Here is a 23205-nt window from a genome sequence, read left to right on the forward strand (position 1 = left end):
TGTGTAAAAAAAAAAGTGGGAAGAAGTGTGATACGAAAAGAATGGAGGAGAGGAAAAGTAAAAGTATGGAAATACCCTCGGATGCACAACCTTGCATTGGGCGAGGGCTTCAGAAATCTCGTGATTTTCCACTAGAAACTACGACAAGCTCATTCGCAGTTAATCACAGTACACTTGTGTCTGGCATCTTTTTCTTTTTCCTTCTATGTCTTCCGAATGTTTTTAAAGCTCATCCCCAGCTCAGAAGCGAGACACATTTAAGACAGATCAGAAATAACCCACAGACCATTTTTAGAGGACATGGCCTCGTGATCCGGGCTCTGCCTCATCCTCAGTCTACTGGAATGGCAGCCTAAATTCAATTTTAGCTGTTCTGATCTTAAAATAGCATTTTCTTCATTTCTTCTGACACAGTTTTGGTACAAACAATTTATGACATCTCATTCACTACCTTAATGATGATTTGGTCAGGGATGCTATTGGTTGCTTATGGCTGCTGTGGTCCTACCTGTCCCACCACTGGACAATGCCTTTTGAGCTGTAGGAGAAGCCAATCATCTGATTTCTATTTCTACATAATGCTAGACCTGTGCTTCACAAAGTGCCACCTGAAAGACTACTAGATTTCTTATTAAAGTATATCAAGAGAGCTGCTTGAAGAGGAAAATTGGCTGCTGTCAGGTCAAACCGGGAAAGAAATATATTAATTATTTTGTCCCAAATGAGTGCAAAAGGGAGATTAGTTCTGCTTGAGTTCAGACCACTATTCCAGCTATAGTACGTATCTAATCATTGGCATTGCCCAGGTGTTAATTGCCTTGATGGTATTTCCTCCACTGAGTTTTGACTTTTAGATCTTCACTCTCCTGGTATATTTACTTCTAGCCTTCTTGTTGACTCCAGTGTGATTGGTGCTTTCAGCTTCAAGGATGACCAGGTGATCTTCATCCAGAATCTTGATGTTATTTCCATAGGGCATCTTGATTCCATCAGTTTTCAATATTTTCTTCTGTTGATGGTTAGAGTGGCACATTTGTCCAGTTCAAGCTCAGTGGCAATATCTTGGCTACTTATGCAGACAGTGTTGAGCAGCGACTCTATTTCAGATGGTGTTTTTCCATACAGCTTCAGATCGTCAGTGTAAAGGAGATATAAAATAGCCTGGCAGATATTTTCAATGGCAGTATTTTTGACAAAGGAAGCAGTCCAATAACAAACAGTAGTGGTGGTGATAGTGAATCTTTTGAAAAATTCCTTTTTTGATATTAACCTCTCTCTATCACTGTTGATCAGCAGCCCTGTCTTCCATTCTGATATTCTACTGAGTCCTGTTACTTCTAGAAATTTGATTATCCAGTCATGTGGCAGGCAGTTTCTTCTGATCAATCCACACTATGTTCAGGTTGGTCTTCCTTCTCTTACACTTTTCCAAAATCATTTTGTCAATTAGAAGCTGATCTTTTGTTACTCTGCTATTAGGGTAGTTTCCTTTCTGCTCAGGTGGAAAAAAGCTTGTTTCAGATGCTGTTGATTGCATCAGCAACCACATCAGATAGTAATTTGAAACTTGTTGGTAAACAGATAATTGGCCTGTAGTTCTCTTGTGCTGCCTCTTTTGATGGATTTTTTTTAATGAGGTAGGTTTTGTTTTTTATTACCCTTATATTTTGGGTGGACTCATTGGAAAAGACCCTGATATTGGGCAAGACTGAAGGCAAAAGGAGAAGAGGACAGCAGAGGATGAGATGGTTATATAATGTCATTGATGCAATGAATATGAATTTGAGAAAACTTGGGAGACGGGAGGACAGGGGAGCTATGGTCCATGGGGTCATAAAGAGTCGGACACAACATAGCACTGAACAACAACCAAGGTTTTGCTAGATGTTAACCAATCTTCAATTTCATTTCCTACATGGCAATGAGTGAGTGTAGACCAGTCAGATGTTTCAACCCAAAACCATGCAGTTCATATTCACATGGTATTAACCAATTCTTGGGTTTCTTTGCCCGTTACTACACCATTTCTGCTGTTACTACAAGTTATTTCATTTCAGCTTCTTTTTTATTTGTATTCCCCTCTTGTATCCAAGTTGTATTCTTGTTGTATTTTTTGGGGTTCACTCATAGTTGCAGTCAGAACTGTACTGTTTCTTCTTTGTCTTCTTTGACTGGTTTATTGCAGCCTCTCTATTGATGGCTTGGTAGAAACATTTCTGATTCAATTGACATTGGAGATTCTGCCTGTAGTGTGCAATGCAAGCTTTGTATCTGGTCTTTTTCTTGGCTATAGCTCTTATTTGCTGCTTTACTATTTCTAGTGTTTCCTTGATCTTCCTTATTTCTAGGTGATATTTTTTGATCAGGCATTATTTGGTCTATGTGTTCTTCAATTTTTTTTTCTTTCATTTGTTCTAGCTTGCTTGCATCTGATGTTAGCATTCTGATCTTATTTTCCAACCTGATCTTCTATTTTGGTGATGTTTGGCTTATTTGTTAATTTTGCATCCAAGATATTCAGTTATAATGCTTCCATTCCGTACATTAGTTTGTTTCTTGCAGTGAGCTGGTGCTTATTGATATTACAGTATTGGCATCTTTTAATGCTTGTGCTAGCTGTTTCTTTGGAACAAGCTTCAGTCAGGCAATCATACTCTGTTGTTCTGTCTGTATGCACAGTTATTCTTTGTTTTAACTCCTCTTATTTTTTAGTTAGAGGACTTTGTTCTTTCTGAGGAGAAGGCAGAAGAGAAGATACCTGGTTTGGGAATGAAAACAATTCAATATCTATGCTGATAATGAAAACAATTCAATAGCTATGCTGGCATCTTCTACTGCTGATTACCACTCATTTGTCTCTAGAGTCTGAGCTACTTCTGGCAAAGCTTTGGTTTTTTGGCCTGAATAGCCTCTTGCAGTTCTTGCAGCTCTATTTCAATGAATGCTTTATTTTGTAGTATAAATTGATATTGATCTGCTAGCCTCCTTTCAGTAAATTCTGATTCTAGATGTTCTTTCCAGAACTATTTTTTAAAGATACCCTCTTCTGAATTCTCTTCTTGATGAACTTGATTTGTAATAACTGATCATTGTTTATTATTTAATCTTAATCTTAATAAGGTAGTAATGGTCCTAGTGTTACCAGGCTGCATTATTATGATTCAGTTGGATCCAGAGAATCATAAAAATACAAATAATGATTTCTGCATACTTCCCCTGTCAGAGTATTAATAATGAGAAGGTTGATTGATTCTCCTTATAGTGTGCAATTCAGCTGTTTGGGGTTTTTTGTGGGTTTTTTTTTGTATTCATTTTATCAGTATATACCTCTATTGGCTGTTATATCTCAGAGTATAAGGGAATACATTAAAGTGATGACACTCCAACCTTATGCAGAGGTGTTATTGGTCTCGATAAAGCCCATCTCTTGTTTCTTATTAGAAAGACAAAGTTATGGAATTTGAGTTTCAGACTTCTATCCTGTAGTAAGGAAAATCTATATAGTACTAAAAGGAAACAGGTTATAAAGTTCAAATTAAAGAAAATTTGATCAGTTTATAATATTGTTTTAGGTTTTATACAGGTTCCTACATTTTAAAACCCATTGCTTAAAGAATCTTCATTATGAATATTTATTCATAATTAAATAAAACCAATTGGAGTCTTTTCATAGAAATAAATCAATGTAGCCTGAGGATATTTTGTTGCTTATAAAAATGTTGCCTTAAATATCAATTTATGTTGCAAGTTTAGAGAATGTGTAATAGTCCCAATGTTGCTGAAGTTCCAGCCAATAGGAATCAGGGTTTTAGAAACATCTAGAAAGCAGCCATTGTGGGGGGGAGGTTTCTTTCTTTAATTAGTCATGTATAGGAAAACTTTGTTAGGCAATTATGGGTGCTTAATTTAAGATTGACTAAAGCTGCAGTTTAAGAATAGACAAGATGGAGAACCTACTATCTCTCTGGGCAATCTTGTTCCATTATTTAATTACCAACCTTGCAGAACAAAGTGCACCCTAATTTCAATTTGTCCTGCAATGTTGTAACTGAGCATTTATGCTCAGCTTATGATTCAAAGGGGGATTCATTGAATTGCAAACCATTAGTGCAGAAGCAGAAAAAAAGAGACGGTTGCTTCTATGACCAATAGAGACTATGGTTATTTGGAAAGGTGGCAAGGGAGAGAAGCAAGGATGAAAGCAAGCCATGGACAAGATTGATAGCCTTGTTGCCATTAAGAAAAAAATTAGCCGATGGCGGCTATCATATTAAAGGATGAAGAAGCCGTGAATTATTTTCTTAAAGATCTTATCACTTACAATGATAATTTTACTTTCCAAAAGGCCATTTTTAATGAGGCGAGCCAGGCAAAAAGTCATGATTTAATGCCAGATTTTTTTTCCCCCAAACACATTTTACTGCTTTTTTGTCCATGTTTAAAAAGCACTGGTGACCTTTTTTTTATTTAGCTTGCCCCAGGTGTAATGCTCAGGCTGATCCTCTTAGGGTTTATAGTCTCAGTAGAGAGTGCTTTTACCCGGCAGAGGGATGATTTAAATGAGAGATAGAAATATGATGATGTCTCACTGGCACTTGGACAGATCTGTTGCTCTGCTTTTCAACAGGGAAATGGTAGTTTGCCATAGAATTGTGACAGGGAATGGAGCTGTGGGAGAGAAAGATTGAATTAGTTCTTTTCTTTCCTAGAAGAGTTCAAAGAAAAGCAGGAGACTCTAGATTTCTGATGCATGCTTCTATATATGTTTGGCATATTCTGTAAAGCAGTTTGGATCCATTGTCCATGTTAGACTATAGAATATATTGTAACTGAAAACCTCTACGACTACAAGGAAAACAATGTCACGAGTTTTCAGTTTTCAGTATATACATATTTTATGATTACTTGAGATGACAGGTTTTCTAAGAATTTTTTCTACTCAGAGAAACAAAGGTAGAATGGTTCAGTTCAAAAGATAAAGGGAAAACTTTCTTTGATAGCTTTGTCTGCTTTTTTCAATGGCAGCCATTCCAGCAGGTGCGTCAGGAATCTTTCATCGGTCAAGAAAGATGACCTAATTTGAGCAAATTCATAGATACAGTGAGTTACCTTTCCCCCATTGGCAGTAGATCCTTGGGAAGAAAGGTTGCTAGAGTATTACATTATCTTTTTAACAGTAATTTTATTAAAATGTACAATAAAAAAGAGGGAAAATGACGCAAATTAAAAACAGAATAGGATGAAAAAAATGAAAAGTGCAGAAATGAAAAAATAATACTATTTTTTTTGATCAACAAAGTCAGTTTAGTTCCATCATCTTCACCAACGATTCCCCCACTCTAGATAGTGCTAAATCTTTCCATCTTTGTGCATACAATATTCTTGCTGCAGTTATCATATACAAAAGCATAGTTCCATGGCTTTTTCTAAACTGTTAGTCCATCAATTCCAAAAGGAAAAAATTGGATCACAATTACTTATTAATCTTTAAAATCCTCTGAATCAGTGTATGTATTTGAATCCAAAATTTTCTTGCTTTTTTACATGTCCTTCAAAGTTTATAAACTGTCTCATTTTATTGTTCACATTTGCAACATAAATTTGAAGTACCTTTATAGATTCTAGAGAATTTTTCTGGTGACATGTACCAAGAAATATGTGGTTCCTGACTGTCCTTATATGTGTGAATGGGCATAGATCTTTAACTAACATACTTCACACCTGGAGTCCTCACAATTTGCTACAACTATTTTAGCAAGTGAGAGTTGAACCTTTTTAAGAGGTTCCTCTTTTTCCTCTTCTACTGAAAAGATCAAGGGCTGATACAGTGAAGATTACCTGGGTATATTGGGGAAATAGAAAAACTCTGGGTGTGTCCCATTCTAGCCATTGCCACAGTGAATAAGTACCAGTGATATGTCTATACTGACAACATTTTCCGCTGAGGAAGAGTAAGCGCTAACTTTCCAGTAGAATAAATTTATGTTAATTCCTGCAGCTGTCCAATTGACCTTTGGCTAGCTTTGGAGTTCAGATCTTTAATGTACTGTACAGGACTGAGTACTTTAGGATCAGAGTTTTACTTTATACAGATGAGTATATTTTCCTGAACCACAGAGATAATTGGCCTTTCTGGTTCCTATGCAACAAATACACAAGTAGGTTTGCGCCTTTGAAGACCAATATTTTAGAATGTTTTCTTGCTGAGCTGTGTGATCCTACTACTTTCCACTTAATCAACCCTGACTGCTCTTTAGAAGGCCAGATCCTGAAGTTGAAACTCAAATACTTTGGCCACCTAATGAGAAGGAAGGACTCACTGGGGAAGAGCCTAATGCTGGGTAAGATTGAGGGCAACAGAAAAAGATGACAGAGAATGAGGTGGCTGGATGGAGTCACCGAAGCAGTAGGCGTGAGCTTAAATGGACTCCAGAAGATGGTAGAGGACAGGAAGGCCTGGAGGAACATTGTCCATGGGATCGCGATGGGTCGGACACGACTTCGCAACTAACAACAACAACTTCTTTTTCTGCCGTACCAGTATTTAGTGAGGAATATTCTCACTAAAGAGAATATTGTACGTTTTTCATGCTGAACTTGCTTGTATGTGTGTGTGTTTTCCCTTCTTAAAATATTTTTTTTCTTTTATCCTGAAAGGGTATATATTTTTCATCACCATTCTTATTTCATCAGTTTCTTTAACTTAAATCTCTTTGCAATTGTTTCAGCTTTAGGTGCAAATTCCCACCCTCAGACATCATAAATGAACATCTTGAATATCTTTTCATCTGGATAAAGAACTTTGTGAAGACTTCAATGTCCATTGTCAGATTTTCATGCCTCAGATATGATGGAACACTGTTCCACCTCTGTCATGCCTCACTTTGTGAGGAGGCCTATTACTATGATTTCTGTGAGAGCATATTTGTTTTCTGTCCCAGATGCCTCTCTACATTGCCAGCTTCAACTAAATAAGCAGGTTCTTCCCTTGAGATCAGTGACTCTGATTCCAACTGGCTGTGACAATCTGCAGCATCCTGATTCCAGGAATATTCCTTCTATTCTGGCATGGCATTTAAGAAGACTACTGTTTCCATAGGAAGAAATATAACACAAGTTCTTATGCACACAGCAATGCAGCATCAAGTCCTGCACTTTTTGTACTGGCTAGATGAAACCTTAACCATTCTGCTACCGTGATTAGTTGGAGGACAATCACTTTCCTTTTTATTAACACTGCTACCTTTATGGCACTATTTGATTTTGGAAGCATCTCAGCCTCAGCAGCGTTTTGGTCCTACCTTATCTGAAAAGATTTGCAAGAATTTCTCCTGAGACCCAACCACATACTGGCTCTTGGTCTCAGTATTTTATCCAGACTTTGTCACTTGATTGATATGGTTTATGTTTATGCCCTAGTGGTTTGACATCAAGATGGGGATTCCTTCCTATGCTGCATTCCTGATCATAGCAAATGATGCTGTTCTCTTTGTTATTAATCCATATTTTTTCATATTACAGGTAGGAACAATATGGCATTCATAGTTGAACGTCTCTCTCTTAAAATTTTTTATTGCCAACTGCTTTCTTTTATTGCCAACTCTGCTAAATGACCATTACCTGAATAGTTGTCTTTTCGGTGTGGGACGGATAACTTTCTATAGTTTTATCTTCAGATTCGTTTTTATATATTTAAGCGGTCCTTACCTATGGCATAGTAGTAGGTTTCTTTATATTAGCTTTGACTTAAATATCTAGCCATCTCTTGCTACCATCTCTTGCTACCACAGGAATTTCTGCTTCATTTCCCTCTATGGTTGTTTCAGTGACTATACACTCACTTACTTAAACTATATAGTAGTTTCTACCTACACCAACTTATCAGTCACTTCTGAAATTTCATGGCCAATTACGCATTAAGATCCAGAATGTTATATTTCAGATCCAGACTTAACCACTGTATACAGGATTGTCATCATCGCCTGATATTTTTTTAAATTTTTTTTATTTTTAATCCCATTTATATCCCGCCCTTTTCCGAAGACTCAGGGCAGCTTACAATCTTAAGAAGCACAAATCAATGTGCTTAGCAATAGCCTTCATTCTATGTATATGCCTGCTTATTAGGGCTTTCACCACCACCCCCACAAGCGGCATTATTACAAAGTCAGCTTATCGCCCCCAACAATCTGGGTCCTCATTTTACCTACCTCGGAAGGATGGAAGGCTGAGTCAACCTTGAGCCTGGTGGGACGCGAACCTGCACTAATTGCAGGCAGCTGGTGTTACTTAAGGAGGCATTAGCCCACTGCTCCACCAAGGCTCTTGTCATCCAGCAGTGGGATGACAACTTCTGTATCCAAAGGTGTTTTGACGCATATAGAACATTTCCTGAATACGTCCAGGGCTGAATAATAATTTTTTTTAACTACTCTATCCCAAATTCTGTTATAGTTGATTCTTTAAAGAATAAGCTGACTTAGAATACCTTCAACTCTAATGAATAATGTTGTGTCCGGTGCGGTGAGAGATCACGCGGAGACAGGTTGTGTTTTATCTGTTTATTTCTGGTACACGTGGCCGAACTGGCCTTACCTGCCCGGTGGCCAATATATATATGCCTGGCACTCCTGACGCTAGCCAACCCGCTAGCTCTAATCTCCCGCGCTTGCCCTGGTCACCCAACCCGGTGTCCAGGAATTCCCGCTGGACGGGTTAGCCAATCAGGTGGCCGGACAGGTGTGTACCTAACATCCCTTTCTCCCCAATTGAGTCTGCTCTCTACCAAGTGGTCCATGCTTGCTGCTTCACCCCCTTATATAATCCTTTAGGTATGCCGGGGGCCTGTGTGCCCTGGCAGGATATCTCCCTGGTGGACTATCAGGTCCCTCGGTGACTAATAGTTTGAGCGGCCCCCTAAAACTCTTAAAGCTGACTTCCAGGGTGACTATTCCCCGCACTTTTATGGGTGTCTTTTGGAAGTCTGCCAGCTGGATGTGTGTATGTTTGATGGGGACCTGGCGGCCGCTTCTAGTCTCGATGCGCACCAGTGTTTCTCTTGAGATTATGGACACCGCAGCCCCCGAATCAACCTCCATTCGGCAGGGGATGCCCTGCAAACGGACCTCAATTTGTAGTTTGGGGCTAAGCACTTGATTGACAGCCTCAACCGTCCCCCGGTTAGGGGTTCGTGCCTGTGGGTCTCTTTGCCACTATCACCGGGGGTTACCTTACCTGTGGCCCAGGCATCGATGTCGTGGAGGTTTTCTCGTGGTTTGCTTCTGCAGATGCTCTGGATGTGGCCGGTTTTGCCGCAATTCCTGCATTTTGCGTTTCGGAATCGGCAGCCTACGCGGGGGTGATTTCCCCCACAGCTTCTGCATTTGGGTTCAGAGTCCCTGTGCCTGTTCTGGCCTTCCCTTGGTGGTCTTGTTTGTTGGGATGATGGTGGTCTTCTGGTTCGGTCGGTGTCGTCCGCACAGGATGTTCTCACTGTGGCCTTTCTGAATCGGCGGGTGACCTCGTTGATATCCGTCTCCCATGGGTTGTCCTCCACCCCACCGTCCACAAGGCACTCTTGGTGGATGGATCCAGCCGCGCCGTTGCTATTGTGGGGAGGGTCACGTTGGCTGGTGGCTTCGTACGTCAGCAGTTCATCGAGGACTTCTTGTAAGTTCCCTGTGGGTTTGGCTATTATTCTGTTTTGTAGTTGTTCATCGCGTAGGCCTAGGACCACTCTGTCCCTGATGCGCACCTCTAGGTTATTGTACTTACAACGAAGTGCGGCTTCCCTCACTGCGGCCACGAACTCCGTTATCGATTCCCCCGGTTTCTGGTTTCGCCTTTCGAAAATCCTGCTCCAGAAGAGTTCTGATCGTTTGGGGGTGAAATGTTCTCGCAGCTTCCCCAAGAGGTCGGCATACGAGACGCTGGCGACTGTCGCTGGCTGGCATAATCCCACGGCGACGCGGTAAACTGGCGTTCTGCTGATCGTCAGCAATGCGGCAGCCTTCTTCCGATCGTCCGTGATGCCATTTACCAGCATGTATCCCTCGACTTGGCCTACGTACTCTTCCCAATCTTCCAGGTGCCTGGGGTCGAATTCTCTTATTGAGCCGACTTGTGCCATTCTCGCTCGTCTGATCGCGGGGATGGTGCTGCTGATGGCTCTTTGAATTTCCCGCTCTGCGCGCTGCCTGTTCTCGCGTCTTTTCTTCTCCACTGTTCCGCCGATCCCACCTTCGTCGCCACTGTTGTGTCCGGTGCGGTGAGAGATCACGCGGAGACAGGTTGTGTTTTATCCGTTTATTTCTGGTACACATGGCCGAACTGGCCTTACCTGCCCAGTGGCCAATATATATATGCCCGGCACTCCTGACGCTAGCCAACCCGCTAGCTCTAATCTCCCGCGCTTGCCCTGGTCACCCAACCCGGTGTCCAGGAATTCCCGCCGGATGGGTTAGCCAATCAGGTGGCCAGACAGGTGTGTACCTAACAAATAAGGAAAAATAAAAACTTATTTCAGCAAACTTTACCTCTGGAATTTTCCTTTTTAGCTCACCATGTAACCATGGCTTGCTACTCGTATATTTCTATGGAAGAAGATGGCTATGGTTTTTGAACATTTACTTGAGGACAAAAATCTTTTGGTTTAGATATTTTATGCAGAAGCTTGCCATTTATTCAAGCCACAAATCAATACATCCTGCCATCTTGCAGACAGTGCATAAAATAATATATCTGGAGCCTTTTCCCTCAGGAGGCATGCATGGCTGCACTTCTCTGGCCTTGTCAATGAAGATCAGCCCATATCAAAGATTTGCCATTCAGTGATGCAGGCCTCTTAACAATAGGATAGATGATACCTTATATAGAATTCAGTAGTTGAGAAATAAGCCAAATACATGGGAATTAATTCACAACATTTGCTCATCTTTTCAATTGTGGAGCATAGCATATATCTTCCTATTGGCAATGTCCTAAAGGACAGTCAGTACTTCAGTTAACCATGAAAACAGAATGTGAAGATTTGTTGGCTTCAAAGCCAGCAGTGATTAGTTTAGTCAACTGTGCCATTACTCACCACAAGAACAGTTGTGATGTTCTTCCTGGTTGAATGCTGAACCCTTATTTCTCCACCTCCTGTTCTGACTGAGGAATCATGCAGATAGCTATTTCAGTGGAAAGGAAAATAATCAACACCCAGATCTTGTGGCATTATGGTTTATCTTTTACTGTCCTAAAAGTTTTGATCTTCAGATTTCCATCAACTGGGTAAAGACAGATCATGCTGAATTCACTTCTATATTCATTTGCACTTCAGACCATTGGTTAACAATATTTATTTATTTTTATTTTAATTCCATTTATATCCCGCCCTTCTCCGAAGACTCAGGGCGGCTTACAAGCTTAGCAGTAGCCTTCATTCTATGTATATGCCTGCTTATTAGGGCTTTCACACACACACCCAAGCGGCATTATTACAAAGTCAGCTTAATTGCCCCCAACAATCTGGGTCCTCATTTTACCTACCTTGGAAGGAGGGAAGGCTGAGTCAACCTTGAGCCTGGTGGGATGCGAACCTGCACTAATTGCAGGTGAATCTGTGTTTGTTAAATTCCATTTTATAATCCAGCAAGTATTGATGGCCTTTTGGAACCTCCTGCTGTCTAATGTGGTAAGACCAAATATACAGCCTTTACATGTTTTTGCCACAAAAGATCTCCACAATTGTTTTCTGCTCTAATCAACATGCTATTCAGTTTTTGAAGCATCTAAAAATTATAGGCTTCTCCTTAAAAGGATAATTATCTGATATTTCTGCCTTTCATGAGTCTGTTTATGGTTTGTTTTTTTACACATAACAACCAATATATTTATGCGTACTTTTATGTACTTTACCGGCCTCCTTTTTCTATGATGGCCACTTAGTGGAACTTCTTTTTAAAAAAAAAAACACTAGCTATTTTTCAATCATTTAAGAAAATGGAAATAGCATTCCTTATGTCAGTGACTTCACTGTGAAGAGCAGACAGGCTTTGTATCTTGCATTTAATCTGATTTGATATGCCAAGATCATGCCGTGATTTAACATGACTTTATCTCTAAAATGGTCTATGATTTCTACTTCTCTCAAGACATTTGTACCATCAATCTTTTCTCTTAATCCTGTTGGACATTGGGGATCATCTTTCCATAGCTTTGATGTGAATTACAGTCTGGTCTTTTACATTAACAGACATAAATCATTTCATAGGTACCAGATATTATGTTTCTATAGCCTTAAGTTCTGATACATGGCCTTCCCAGCTTTTTTTCCAGTAAGTAATAGATTTCATATTTCTGTTTTATTAATTAGACTTATAATACCTTTGAAATTCAGGCACAGTCCAGAAAAAAAGCTGATGACCCATTTCTTTCAGAGTGTTTCTAACTAGTCTTTCTCAGCATTGCCATTTAGATGTTATATGCCTTGTCCGGCCAAACACAGAAATCAAAGCCCTATATATACATGGCTGCTTACTCTGACTTTTTGAGTCAATGAACTTTTGGTAATTCTTTTCCTGGTCTTCTTTCTTTTTAAGAAAAAAAATTAGAGGGGTTTTTTATTTTGTTCTCCTGTTAGTATATATATATATAAATTTTCTCTGAAGAGGATAATTTAAAAACTTCAAAATTCAAACATGCAACTGATAACATGCAAAGGATAATTTTAAAACTTTTCAAAATTCAAACATGCAACAGAGCCTCCTCTCTTCATTTACTTTCTCAAAATACAGGAAAATTCTGAAAAATTGCCTTAAAAACTGACAGTATTTTTACACCTGCAACTTGGTGTTGACTCCATGTCTATCTTTTCCTAATTTAATGTCCTCTCTCAGTTAAAATGGTTTCCTTAGTAGTTCATCCATTTGAGTTGAAATCAATATCCTTGTGTGAATCCAATCCACACTCAACAATTAGATGCAAATACTGTGAACAATAGCAAGATACTGAGAGGATGTACAATCCTAAAATTTCTGCTACTACTTTTTTCAACTTCCCAGTTCCATCTATAACCTTGTAAATTCTTCTGACACTGCCTAAACAGAGATGCTTTCTCTCCATCTTAGTGGAAGTTTAGTTTGATGCTATAGCAAGAGATCAGTTCACTGATAAGGTATTTAACACGCTGCAGACGTAATTAGAATATAACTGCTTGCTACAATTTTAAGAGGTAGTTTATTCATCTTAACGGAGCACGTATGTAGAAGGTCTAAGATTGACATCTTTGGGATTAGTTTAGTCTTGCATTTTCCCCAGAGGTCGCTGTCATGGCGCTCTGGAGGTTTGTAGAATAAATGGGGCCAGCAGTCTTCTTGGGACCACATTATAAAAAGTAATACATAATGTTTAATTTACTGTCTCCATAGCTAGTATAGCCATTTTTCACATAATCATATTGAATTAGAACTAGTTGCATGGATGGATGGGGAGCCAGCAGACTGGCTACTGGAGTTTGATGGAGGTTTGAGAAGCTATGGTGGTAGAAAGTAGACCTGAAAGCTTGATTGCATATTTTTATATCTTCATTGAAGCAGATTGAAAGCTAAGGTACCTCTAACACTTTTTATCAGATTATTACAAGAAGAAAAAGGGAGTTATAATGCAACAAATAGTCCTGTATATCTCAGAATACTGATGCAGCACATTAATATATAGGGAACAGAATTTGTTGAAATAATATTTGCGGTGTGTGGCATATCCTTCTGATAAAAAATAAGGTAAAGGATTGTCTACAGTATGTAATTTTATAAAGTAGGGATGGGAAAATTTGAAGGGTCACTGGTTGAAATTCAGTCCTTTGACCTTCCAAAGGACTGCAAGAAGCTATCCAGTAATACTATAATATCACTGGAAAGGGCAGAATTTACCTTTTTTTTTTTGCTGGACGGGGTATTAGGGTGCTTCCCCCTGCCAAACTATTTGAACTAATGCTCCTGAAATTTTGTCATTTTGAAGCTAAATTTCAATAGCATGAATTGACATTATAGCAGAAGGGGTACGTGCAGCTTAAAAGCTGCAGGTTATTCTAATTCTACAGATTTGAATATGGCATTTGCTCCCTAAATGGTAATTTCCCCTTAATTTATTTAATATGCATTTTATACCTGTTATCATAAGAAAGTCACGCCCATTTTCAGCAATGACAATATGTCAAATTTAGGAAAGTAAATTTGGGTGGGGATTTATTGGGTTTTCTATTTAAGGTATTATTTTTGTAAGCTGCTTGGAGTCACTGTGAGTGAGTTGGGTGGTCATATATATTTTCTTAACAAATAATAATAAAATAACATTTGAGGCAAAATAACAGTTTCTGTAAACTAGGCCCTTATTTTTAATCTCTAATGATAATAGTTTCAGCTACCTTGAATTCAGCCAAAATTTTGTATTGAAGTATTTTTATGTGACCAGGTGGTCAGTGGAAATTCAGTTCAACACAAAGAAATCTTTAAATATGCTGAGTATACATGAGTTAGTTGAGTTTGGGATTACTTCAAATCCATCCCATAACTTATCTGCTATATTTGTATTGGCTTTTTATCCAGGGACTCAAACCTCCAATCCCCCTTGAATGCCGTTGACCCTTATCTAACTCTCAACCATGTGCTGACTGTTAGTTAAGATTCTTTGCATAGGCTTTTAGCAAGAAATCACTTAAATTGAACCATCATATGTGGACATAGTTTTTCATTACACCTGATGTTGTATACTGTATGTGTATAAAATAAATCTGGTATTATTATTATTATCAGAGTATATTTAATAATTTGTGACCTTGTATTCATTTTGACATATGTGTTACCAATTCATGTGGAATTTAGCTAGTATTCCCGAGACCTTCTTAACAATAATGTTTACTTTCATTGAATATATTTCTTTAAACTACAGGTACTCCTCAACTTACTATCACAATGGAGCCCGGAATTTTGGTTATAACTGGTTGTGGTTATACACACTGTCAAGGCACCACATGGCCAGAGTTGATTTTATGACCATTTTTACAATGTGAGCCCTCAGTTTCTTTGGAATGGATGGCTTTTGCTGGAAACTGGCAGAAAAAAAATACAAATCACCATCAAGTTATGACTGCACAACAAGCAGTCATAAATGTGAGCCAGTTGCCAAACACCTAAAATGTAATCACAAGACTACAGGGGTAGGGCAGCACTTGGAACATAGAGGATGGAACATAGATAGCTTTTTAAAAGTCCACTGTAACTTTGAACTGTCATTAAATGACCAGTCTTAAGTTGAGGACTACTGTATAGTCAAAGTATTGTCCTTTCTCATAAATCTTTGTATTGTAGTAGAAGGAATTTATATTTCCCTGCCTTGATAACTTTCACAAATGCTATTAAATTGCTAACTCTTTTGCCTTCTTAACCTGCTATAAAAATAAGAGAAACATCCTAGTATTTGGGATATTTCAGAATATTAAGGAGAGATCTTATGACTGTGTAATATTATTTGTCATTTCTGAAATAATTTGTAGCATTTCTTGTTCTGCCTATTCATTGTTGTATTTATATTATACATTTGCTAAAGAAATTTCATTCATGTGAGGGGAAAAATGAGTTTGTTTTTACCTGTTTGAATTTCTTGCTAGTATTCTTACAACTAGTATACTACAAACAATGGATAAAAATGTAGGCATTTTAGGATGAAACTGCCATTGATGATCTCTGTCTCATTATTTTAGTTGTTACTTCTGGATATGGGCTCCTATTTTAAAGATTTAAATACTATAAAAATGTCTGTCCTGAACATAGACAGTCCCTACAAATAATACAAACAAGAAACTTGCTTTAAGAATTAAAAAAAACATGCTACATTTTTAAAAATTCTGTCAATAAAAGTTTATGCAAACTATTACAGGAGAGAACCAAGGATGATAGGCTGTGTTTGTATGACACGCTAACCCATAGTTGACTTAATCATGGCTTTTAAAATTATTGTTACTGTATATCACATCTCCTGTTCCATTTCTCCTCTGCATTCTTAACTGCTTTCCCTTTCCCCTCCTTTTCCTGCAGTCAATATTGCTGTCAGCCTCTATCAAGCGGGAAGGAGATTCTCCAAGAGCATCACCCCATTCCTCAGATGATATTCATCACTCTGACAGATACCAGGTGAGAAAGATACCAGGAGGACTCAGCTGATGACTGAAAGCCAGGAGCTACTAAATGGCATTAACAGATCTTTCAGGGAATGATGTTAGTCTTTGTATGTCATATGTAAATTCAGATAATACATAGGTTTTTATATCCTCGAAACCCTGACTAAACAGTACCGTAATACAACAGTATTGCAAATTTCTTTGAGAGGCTTATATCCACTTTTTATTTTTTTATTGCTTTGTGTCATAGTAGTGGTTGATAAAGAGGATTATTGAGTAGGAGAGAATATTTGTGTGTGACAATATAAGAGCCTAACAATACAATATTGCACAGATATTACTTTTCAAGTGGATAAAAGGAAAAGGCCCAATAAATTGCCCTAAATGACCAAGAAGAAATAATTAAATTTAAGGCTCCATTCTGAAAGAAGCATATAATGCAACTGTTTTAAGAAAACAAAAATTTGGTTTTTAATGCTCAGCAGTATTTTTAACAGTTGCTCATTACAATGGCAAAGCACTTTATGGTGTAATATAGTGTTTCTCAACCTGGGCAGCTTGAAGATGGGTGGACTTCAATTCCCAGAATTCCCCAGTCAATTAGGCTGGGTGGTGAATTCTGGGAGTTGGAAGTCCACCCATCTTCAAGCTGCCCAGGTTGAGAAACACTAGTGTAATGGGTTATTTTTACTGTCCAAAGCCAATGGAACTCATTGTGCAAATGAACATCTTAATTTCATAAAATATTCTACTAGTAAAGTTTTTTTAAACTTCAATATACAGGGGTGATGAATTTTATAGATAGCAATAGCACCTAGACTTATATACTGCTTCCTAAATGGGCTACATTCTTCTAATTGGAAAATAAGATGCATAGTTACTCTTATTAATTCTATTAATAGGATACTCTCTCTGGATATTGTATAACTAATTGTATTAACCATAACAGTAGCTATTTTCATAAGTAGATATATTGTTTACATAGTCTGTATTATATTTCATATTTCACAATCAAGTGTTTTCTACATGTATTCATTCTTTCAAAAACCAGTCAACGCTATTTACCGTAAATCTTACAGAATGTGATAAAAATTTGTAACAGCATTCATTTTACATATCAAGAAATTCTTATACAAACTCTAGGATATTTCTTTTCTTTTTTTTCAAATTATCTTTATTCTGAAAATTGCAGATCTGATTAATTAAAAAACCAATGTATAATTGTTAATATGAATTCAGCTGGGAATATAGTCAAACCTCAAACATAAATCCAGCTGAGGGTTAATTAAAAAGATATTGTATAATAAATCTTCCTTTGATTCCATGGGCTGAATTTTCCATGAAATGCCTTGTGTGTGTGTAAACTGAAATATTACTAATGGTACATTGCCATTTTTTGTGAAATTTATGCTTCCTATGAAAATATTGTATAATAGGAAGAGATTAATAGGCAAATATTTTTGCAGAATAATTCATAAAAGCTTGAACTAATCAACTTTGTAGTTAAATGTAGATCAGTATTAACATTTGTATCATTAAAAGGTTACTTATATAATATTTCAGCTTATATATCTTTTGAATCATAGTGACTCTGAATGGGTTAACCACAGACTTATCCAAGGTAAAAATATACCAGTTAAAAACAATCAAAGTAACAAGAAATACCCAAACAATGAGTTACTTTTCAGAAGATACTAGAAACCTCATATGGAAAAGCTGAATTTTGAATGTTAGTAGAAGTTATGATGAGGCTATGCATTTCATCCATTTTGATACTAATATAACCTGGTCTTATAATTGAATGTTCAAGAGCAACAAAATTAGGAAGTAGGAAAGTTGATTACAGAATATTTTAAACTGATTAGGAAATTAGGATCTTCAGTACTATTATTCAGTGGCTACAATTTCAATAATTTGAAAAGAATAGTTTTAACATTAAATCTAAAGATTTTACAATTTACACTTGTATTTTAAAATCCAAGAAAATTAATTTAAGAAATTCATCTTAAATTTTGTACCATGTACTATTTGTTCTACTAAAATGAATAGTAAAAACAGAATTCACATAGGGGCAATTTCACCTGGCAACCTTAAACTGCTCGGCTCTTGTAATATTGCCTGGAAATCAAGCTATCTTAAGAAATTGTCATATGGATTTCAAACTTCAGCTCTCCAAGTGTTCTACCTGTATGCAGTTATCACATTCCAATTAGTAGATTTTCCTGCTTCTGTTTGTTTCCCACCCATCCCTGGAAAGCAATAACCAATCACTTTCCTTTCAGAAAAGAGTGGGTTCTAAGAACTCATGGTTTCTGTTTGCATGAACAAACATCCAAACAATCAAATAATATTGCTGGAAGGGCCTTAGAGGTCATCTTGTCCAATTGCAAAGCAGGAATTGCTTGCTCTTGTTGAGCATTTTTCCAGTGCGCTGGGTAATGAGAAAAACTACTTCTTCTTGGTATCACTTGAGCTAGAAGAGAAACAAGAATACTTGAGTCAGTTTCACCCCAGTGTGTGTGGATTGGGGGGGGGGGAGGAGCATCACTTTTTTTTCCACTGTTCTTTCTATCACTTGTAGAACTTTTCCCAGTTTCACCGTGGTATCCAGAATTTATAAGTGTCATGAGAGAATGAAATGAAGTAAAGCAGACAGACCACTTGGCATGGTTTATACTGACAGAACTGAGAAAACACTGCTTTAGACACACAGCAAGAAAATACATCTTCACAATAGGTGGGGAATGGGTTAAAGATGATGTTTTGTGTTGCTTTCCTGAAAAAATAATTAGTAGCTCCTCTTTATGCCCCACATCATCACTTAACATTCCTTAATATTGAGTTGAATATTTTACTCACACTAGGGAAACAGCATTGCTTTTGAAAATGGAATTTTTATTCCATATCTTTTCTTCATATGCTTATGGATTTGAATAGGATTAATGACATGACATTTTTCCAAACAGAAAAAATACCCTGTTCCAGTTAAAAAATTCTATGCATCTATTTCTCTAACACAAGAAATCAATTTAGGTCAGGCCATAGAAAATATGGAACACACCTATCTCTCACTGTAATAAATTTGAAATGAGAATGCTAAGCATTACATTGAGTCAGGTTATAATATTCCAAATCAGGGAAGGAGGAGTATTGGACAGTAAGTAGAAGGAAAATGCATGATGGGAGTGCAATTTGCTTGAAGAAAAAAAATCCATTAAAAATCAGGCTTCACCCTTTTTCTCTAAACTAAGTTGTAAGTAATTGAGATGAGGGAGGAGCCAATTACATCCCAATTTCAATGTAGAGCCCAATTACATCTTAGCCTTTGTGGAATAATTAATTCATGGTTTCTTCTAAGAAACTGTTTCAGTTTCTGGAGATATTATCAATATACATCTCATTAACTTATTGAAATATTTTCTTCTATTTATCCAGGTACTCATTTTTGTTATTTGTTTATAAAATATGTATCTTCATTGGTCATTGGCTAAATTTATGTGACCTGATTTGCAGTCAACAAAAATGACATCTCACACATATAGATGATGTTCATAAACAGGAGTATGTGAAGAAATTACCTATGTGACAATCTCTAATTACCTATGTGACAATCTCCAAAGACCAGGACCAGTAAATTGTGGCACACTGTGTTCTTAGTGAAGTCACCTGTCAAGTACAATATGGACAAAGCATCTAAACAAGAGTTTCAGTGTACTAGAATGAAGCTGCCAGCTAAGGTTATGTTAAAACTGCAAATAACTTTTTTCCTTTCTCTTTTCCTCTGAATCCCAGTTAAGATAGTTTACTTCTGTTTTAGTTTCCAAATCTGTCTTAATATTTATGATATGCAAGGTCATCCATTCATGCAACAATTTGTGATGGATGTGTTTGCTATAAATCTTATAAAATCAATGCCTACCTGACATACGGAAGTACAATTAGGAAAAAAAAAGGAATGAAGAAATTTGAAAGACTTCTAAACGTATTTATATCTTTCTTACAACCATAGAGCTTGCCTATAATATATACAGTATGTTTTATTTAATTTCAATTATTTACAGCAGGGGTGTCAAACTGCTGGCCCGTAGGCCGGACGTGTCACCAGGAAACTGCACCCACCCCATTGCCGGCAATGGGGAAAAAGCTCTGATACGTCGTGTGATGTCACGTGACATCACAAGTTTGACATGTCTGATTTACAGTATCTCATTAAGATATTTAATATAAATCCAATCAGCATTAATACTAGTGTACTAACATGAGTTAAAGTACACTGTTAGGTGTTATTGTTATTAGTAGTAGTGCCAGGGAAAATTTGTGTGTATGATAAGGATTCCAATCAAGGGTAATATCAGAATGAGTGTAATATTAAAGTAACATTAGAAAAACACAACGGATACAGATCTTTGCTAAACCCTATCACTGAAAGTCTGCATTCCAGCCCTCCATGCAGTACCATATTTGTTGAAAAAAAGTATGATAAAATTCTCTCTGTTGAATTCAGTGATTTAGGCTTTTAAGAAATTCTCAAGGTTTTTGATGCTTTGGTCAGTTTTATCAATAAAATCCTCAGATCACACTGTCATACCCGTTTGGCTTTAATACTTGAAAAGTCTTGATGGCTGCAGGGGTACTTTACGCTAATAGGATACTACTTCTCAGATATACAGGACATAGTTCTTTCTCTTATATCAGAAGGGGGTGTGTGTGTGTGTGTGTGTGTGTGTGTGAGAGAGAGAGAGACAGACAGACAGACAGACAGACAGACAGACAGACAGACATATAGCAGTGTTCCAATATTTGAGGGACTGCCACAGATAAGACAGGGTCAACCTATTGTCCAAAGCACCTGAGGGCAGGACAAGAAATAAAAGATGGAAACTTATCAAGAAGAAATCCAACCTAGAATTAAGGAGAAATTTCCTAACAGGGAGAACAATTGATCAGTGGAACAGCTTGCCTTCCAGAGGTTGTAGGTGATCCATGACCAGAGGTTTTTAAGAAGAGATTGGGCAGTCAGTATAGGCTCTCCTGTCTGAGCATGAGGTTGGGCTAGAACAGGGGTGTCAAACTGCCGGCCCGTGGGCTGGACACGTCACATGGAAGCCGCACCCACCCCATTGCCGGCAATGGCAAAACTGTCCTGATACGTCATGTGACATTGTGAGTTTGACATGTCTGGGCTAGAAGAACTCCAGTGTCCCTTTCAACTCTGTTATTCTATAGGCTTTACTTTCTTGTAACAATAATTTGGGAATAACACAGTAAAATAATATCTGACAGCTTTAGTAATTTGGAAAGATTTTTGTTTGGATATTGGCCCTACAAAGAGCTCCAATTCACCAGAGCCGACTCCTATTGACTTCAATAGGATTAAACATTTACAGACATGAGCATATTACATATTGATCTTTAGTTACTTTAATAAAAGGGCACACTGCTTAGGTATTCTTGCTAAGTACAAGGATATTTAAAGATTCTTATAAAATGAATATTTTTCTGACAATGAGGTTTAAATGATGCCTACTGCAACATTTTTAAGACTAAAGAAATCTATCATCCAAACAAATCTGGGATGTCATATTAGCGGAGCACCCTGTAGCCGCATGATTTCCTTTTTATAGGCAGTGGTCTGACAATAAGGTCCTAAGGTTGGACTTCGAATGGGTTTTCATATCTTTCAAAGTTATATCATATTATTCATGCTTATCAAACATAGTGAAAATTTTCAGCTATTATATTTGTTTTGCTTTTTTAGAAAATTTTAGTGACAGTTTAAAGCATCTTTTTCTGACTCTTTATAGTTGGAGGATTGCACAATATGTTTACCCAAGTTAGTTGAACTTTGGTTTAATGAATTAACTGTTTCGAAGATTTTCATAACATACTAAATCTTAAATCAGAAAATTAAATTTCTGTAGTGTATATATCTTGTTTTACATGATTGTGTTTCCATTTGTGTGGAAATGTTGCAGCAAAAACATCTTATACTAATTGAAAGAGCAAAGTTGTTACGAAGCACTTTTATAGATTATGATCCATTTCATTAAATGCACGGACAGCAGTCTACATAATGTTGGCAAAATAACCAACATACACCTATATCATGAACATAAATCAGGATGAAGATTATGTACTGCCATGCCATTTTCACTGCTGCCATTAGCAAGATTTATTTATTTTTTCGTTTTAGGAAATGTCTATTTATGTCTTGGCCAGTAACCATTCTTTACTACTTTACCAATATAGGCTCAGGCTAGTGAAACCAGAATATTAGGCATCTGCCAAAGATGCTGCTGTTACAAAAACAGGGACACGGATCTTTGCAGCGCTCTTAATTTAATTAGAGGAAAAAGAAAGAATACTATCAGTAACCCTTGATCTTTTATTGTGAAGAGGAAAAAGGCTGCTTTTCAAGGTACAGACCAGGCGCGCTAGAGCGCGGATTTGTTTTAAAAGAGTTGTGAGTCGCAAAGTTGTTAGAAAGGCGACGGGGACGACCTGATGGTTATCTCTGCGACTTGGGCAAAGACGACATTTCAGGCCTCCGGACTGTGGTAACCGGTGTTTGCAAAAGCGAGTGAGGAACGCGCTATTATGGCAGAAACCCCCCTCAACCCTCGCCCGCTCCCAGCCTTAGTTGCCATGAGAACAACTTCCTCTGAACTCTCACCCCGCGTAGGCGACGGCGGCTGGTCACATGATCGCAGCTAATATGGCGACGGCCGCTGTTGGGGGGAGTTAATTGCAGGTGCCGGGACCGTTGCCCGTATCCGTTCTCATCCCCGGCCATGCAAAGCGAGAGGAGGGAGCCCGGTGGTCGGGAGGAGGTGCGAACGTGGCCTGTCTCTGGGGGCGAAGCCATTTATTGCTTAAGGAAGGGAATAGGCCTTGTTTACATCTGAGGGAAGCTGGGCCGTCCTTCCTGAGAGGGGGGAGTGGTCTGTTTACATTCTCAGGATAAACTTGGAGAGGCCTCTTTTTTTATATAAAGAGAACGAACTGTGTTAGAAGTTGATTTAAGAACTACTTAATTTAGTAGGAAT

The 23205-nt window shown here is 37.8% G+C and overlaps 1 protein-coding gene across 1 annotated transcript in view; it reads left to right on the forward strand.

Moving 5' to 3' along the window:
• The window catches only part of RNF220 (ring finger protein 220), a 336566-nt gene that overhangs the window by 242849 nt on the left and 70512 nt on the right, over positions 1–23205 (forward strand). Inside the window, 1 exon segment of the mRNA XM_081322276.1 lies at positions 16077–16172. Within this exon segment, the coding sequence (XP_081178402.1) occupies positions 16077–16172 (96 nt within the window).

This window comes from Vipera berus (assembly GCF_964194415.1).
Source record: "Vipera berus genome assembly, chromosome: 3".
In the NCBI taxonomy this organism is placed as follows: domain Eukaryota; kingdom Metazoa; phylum Chordata; class Lepidosauria; order Squamata; family Viperidae; genus Vipera; species Vipera berus.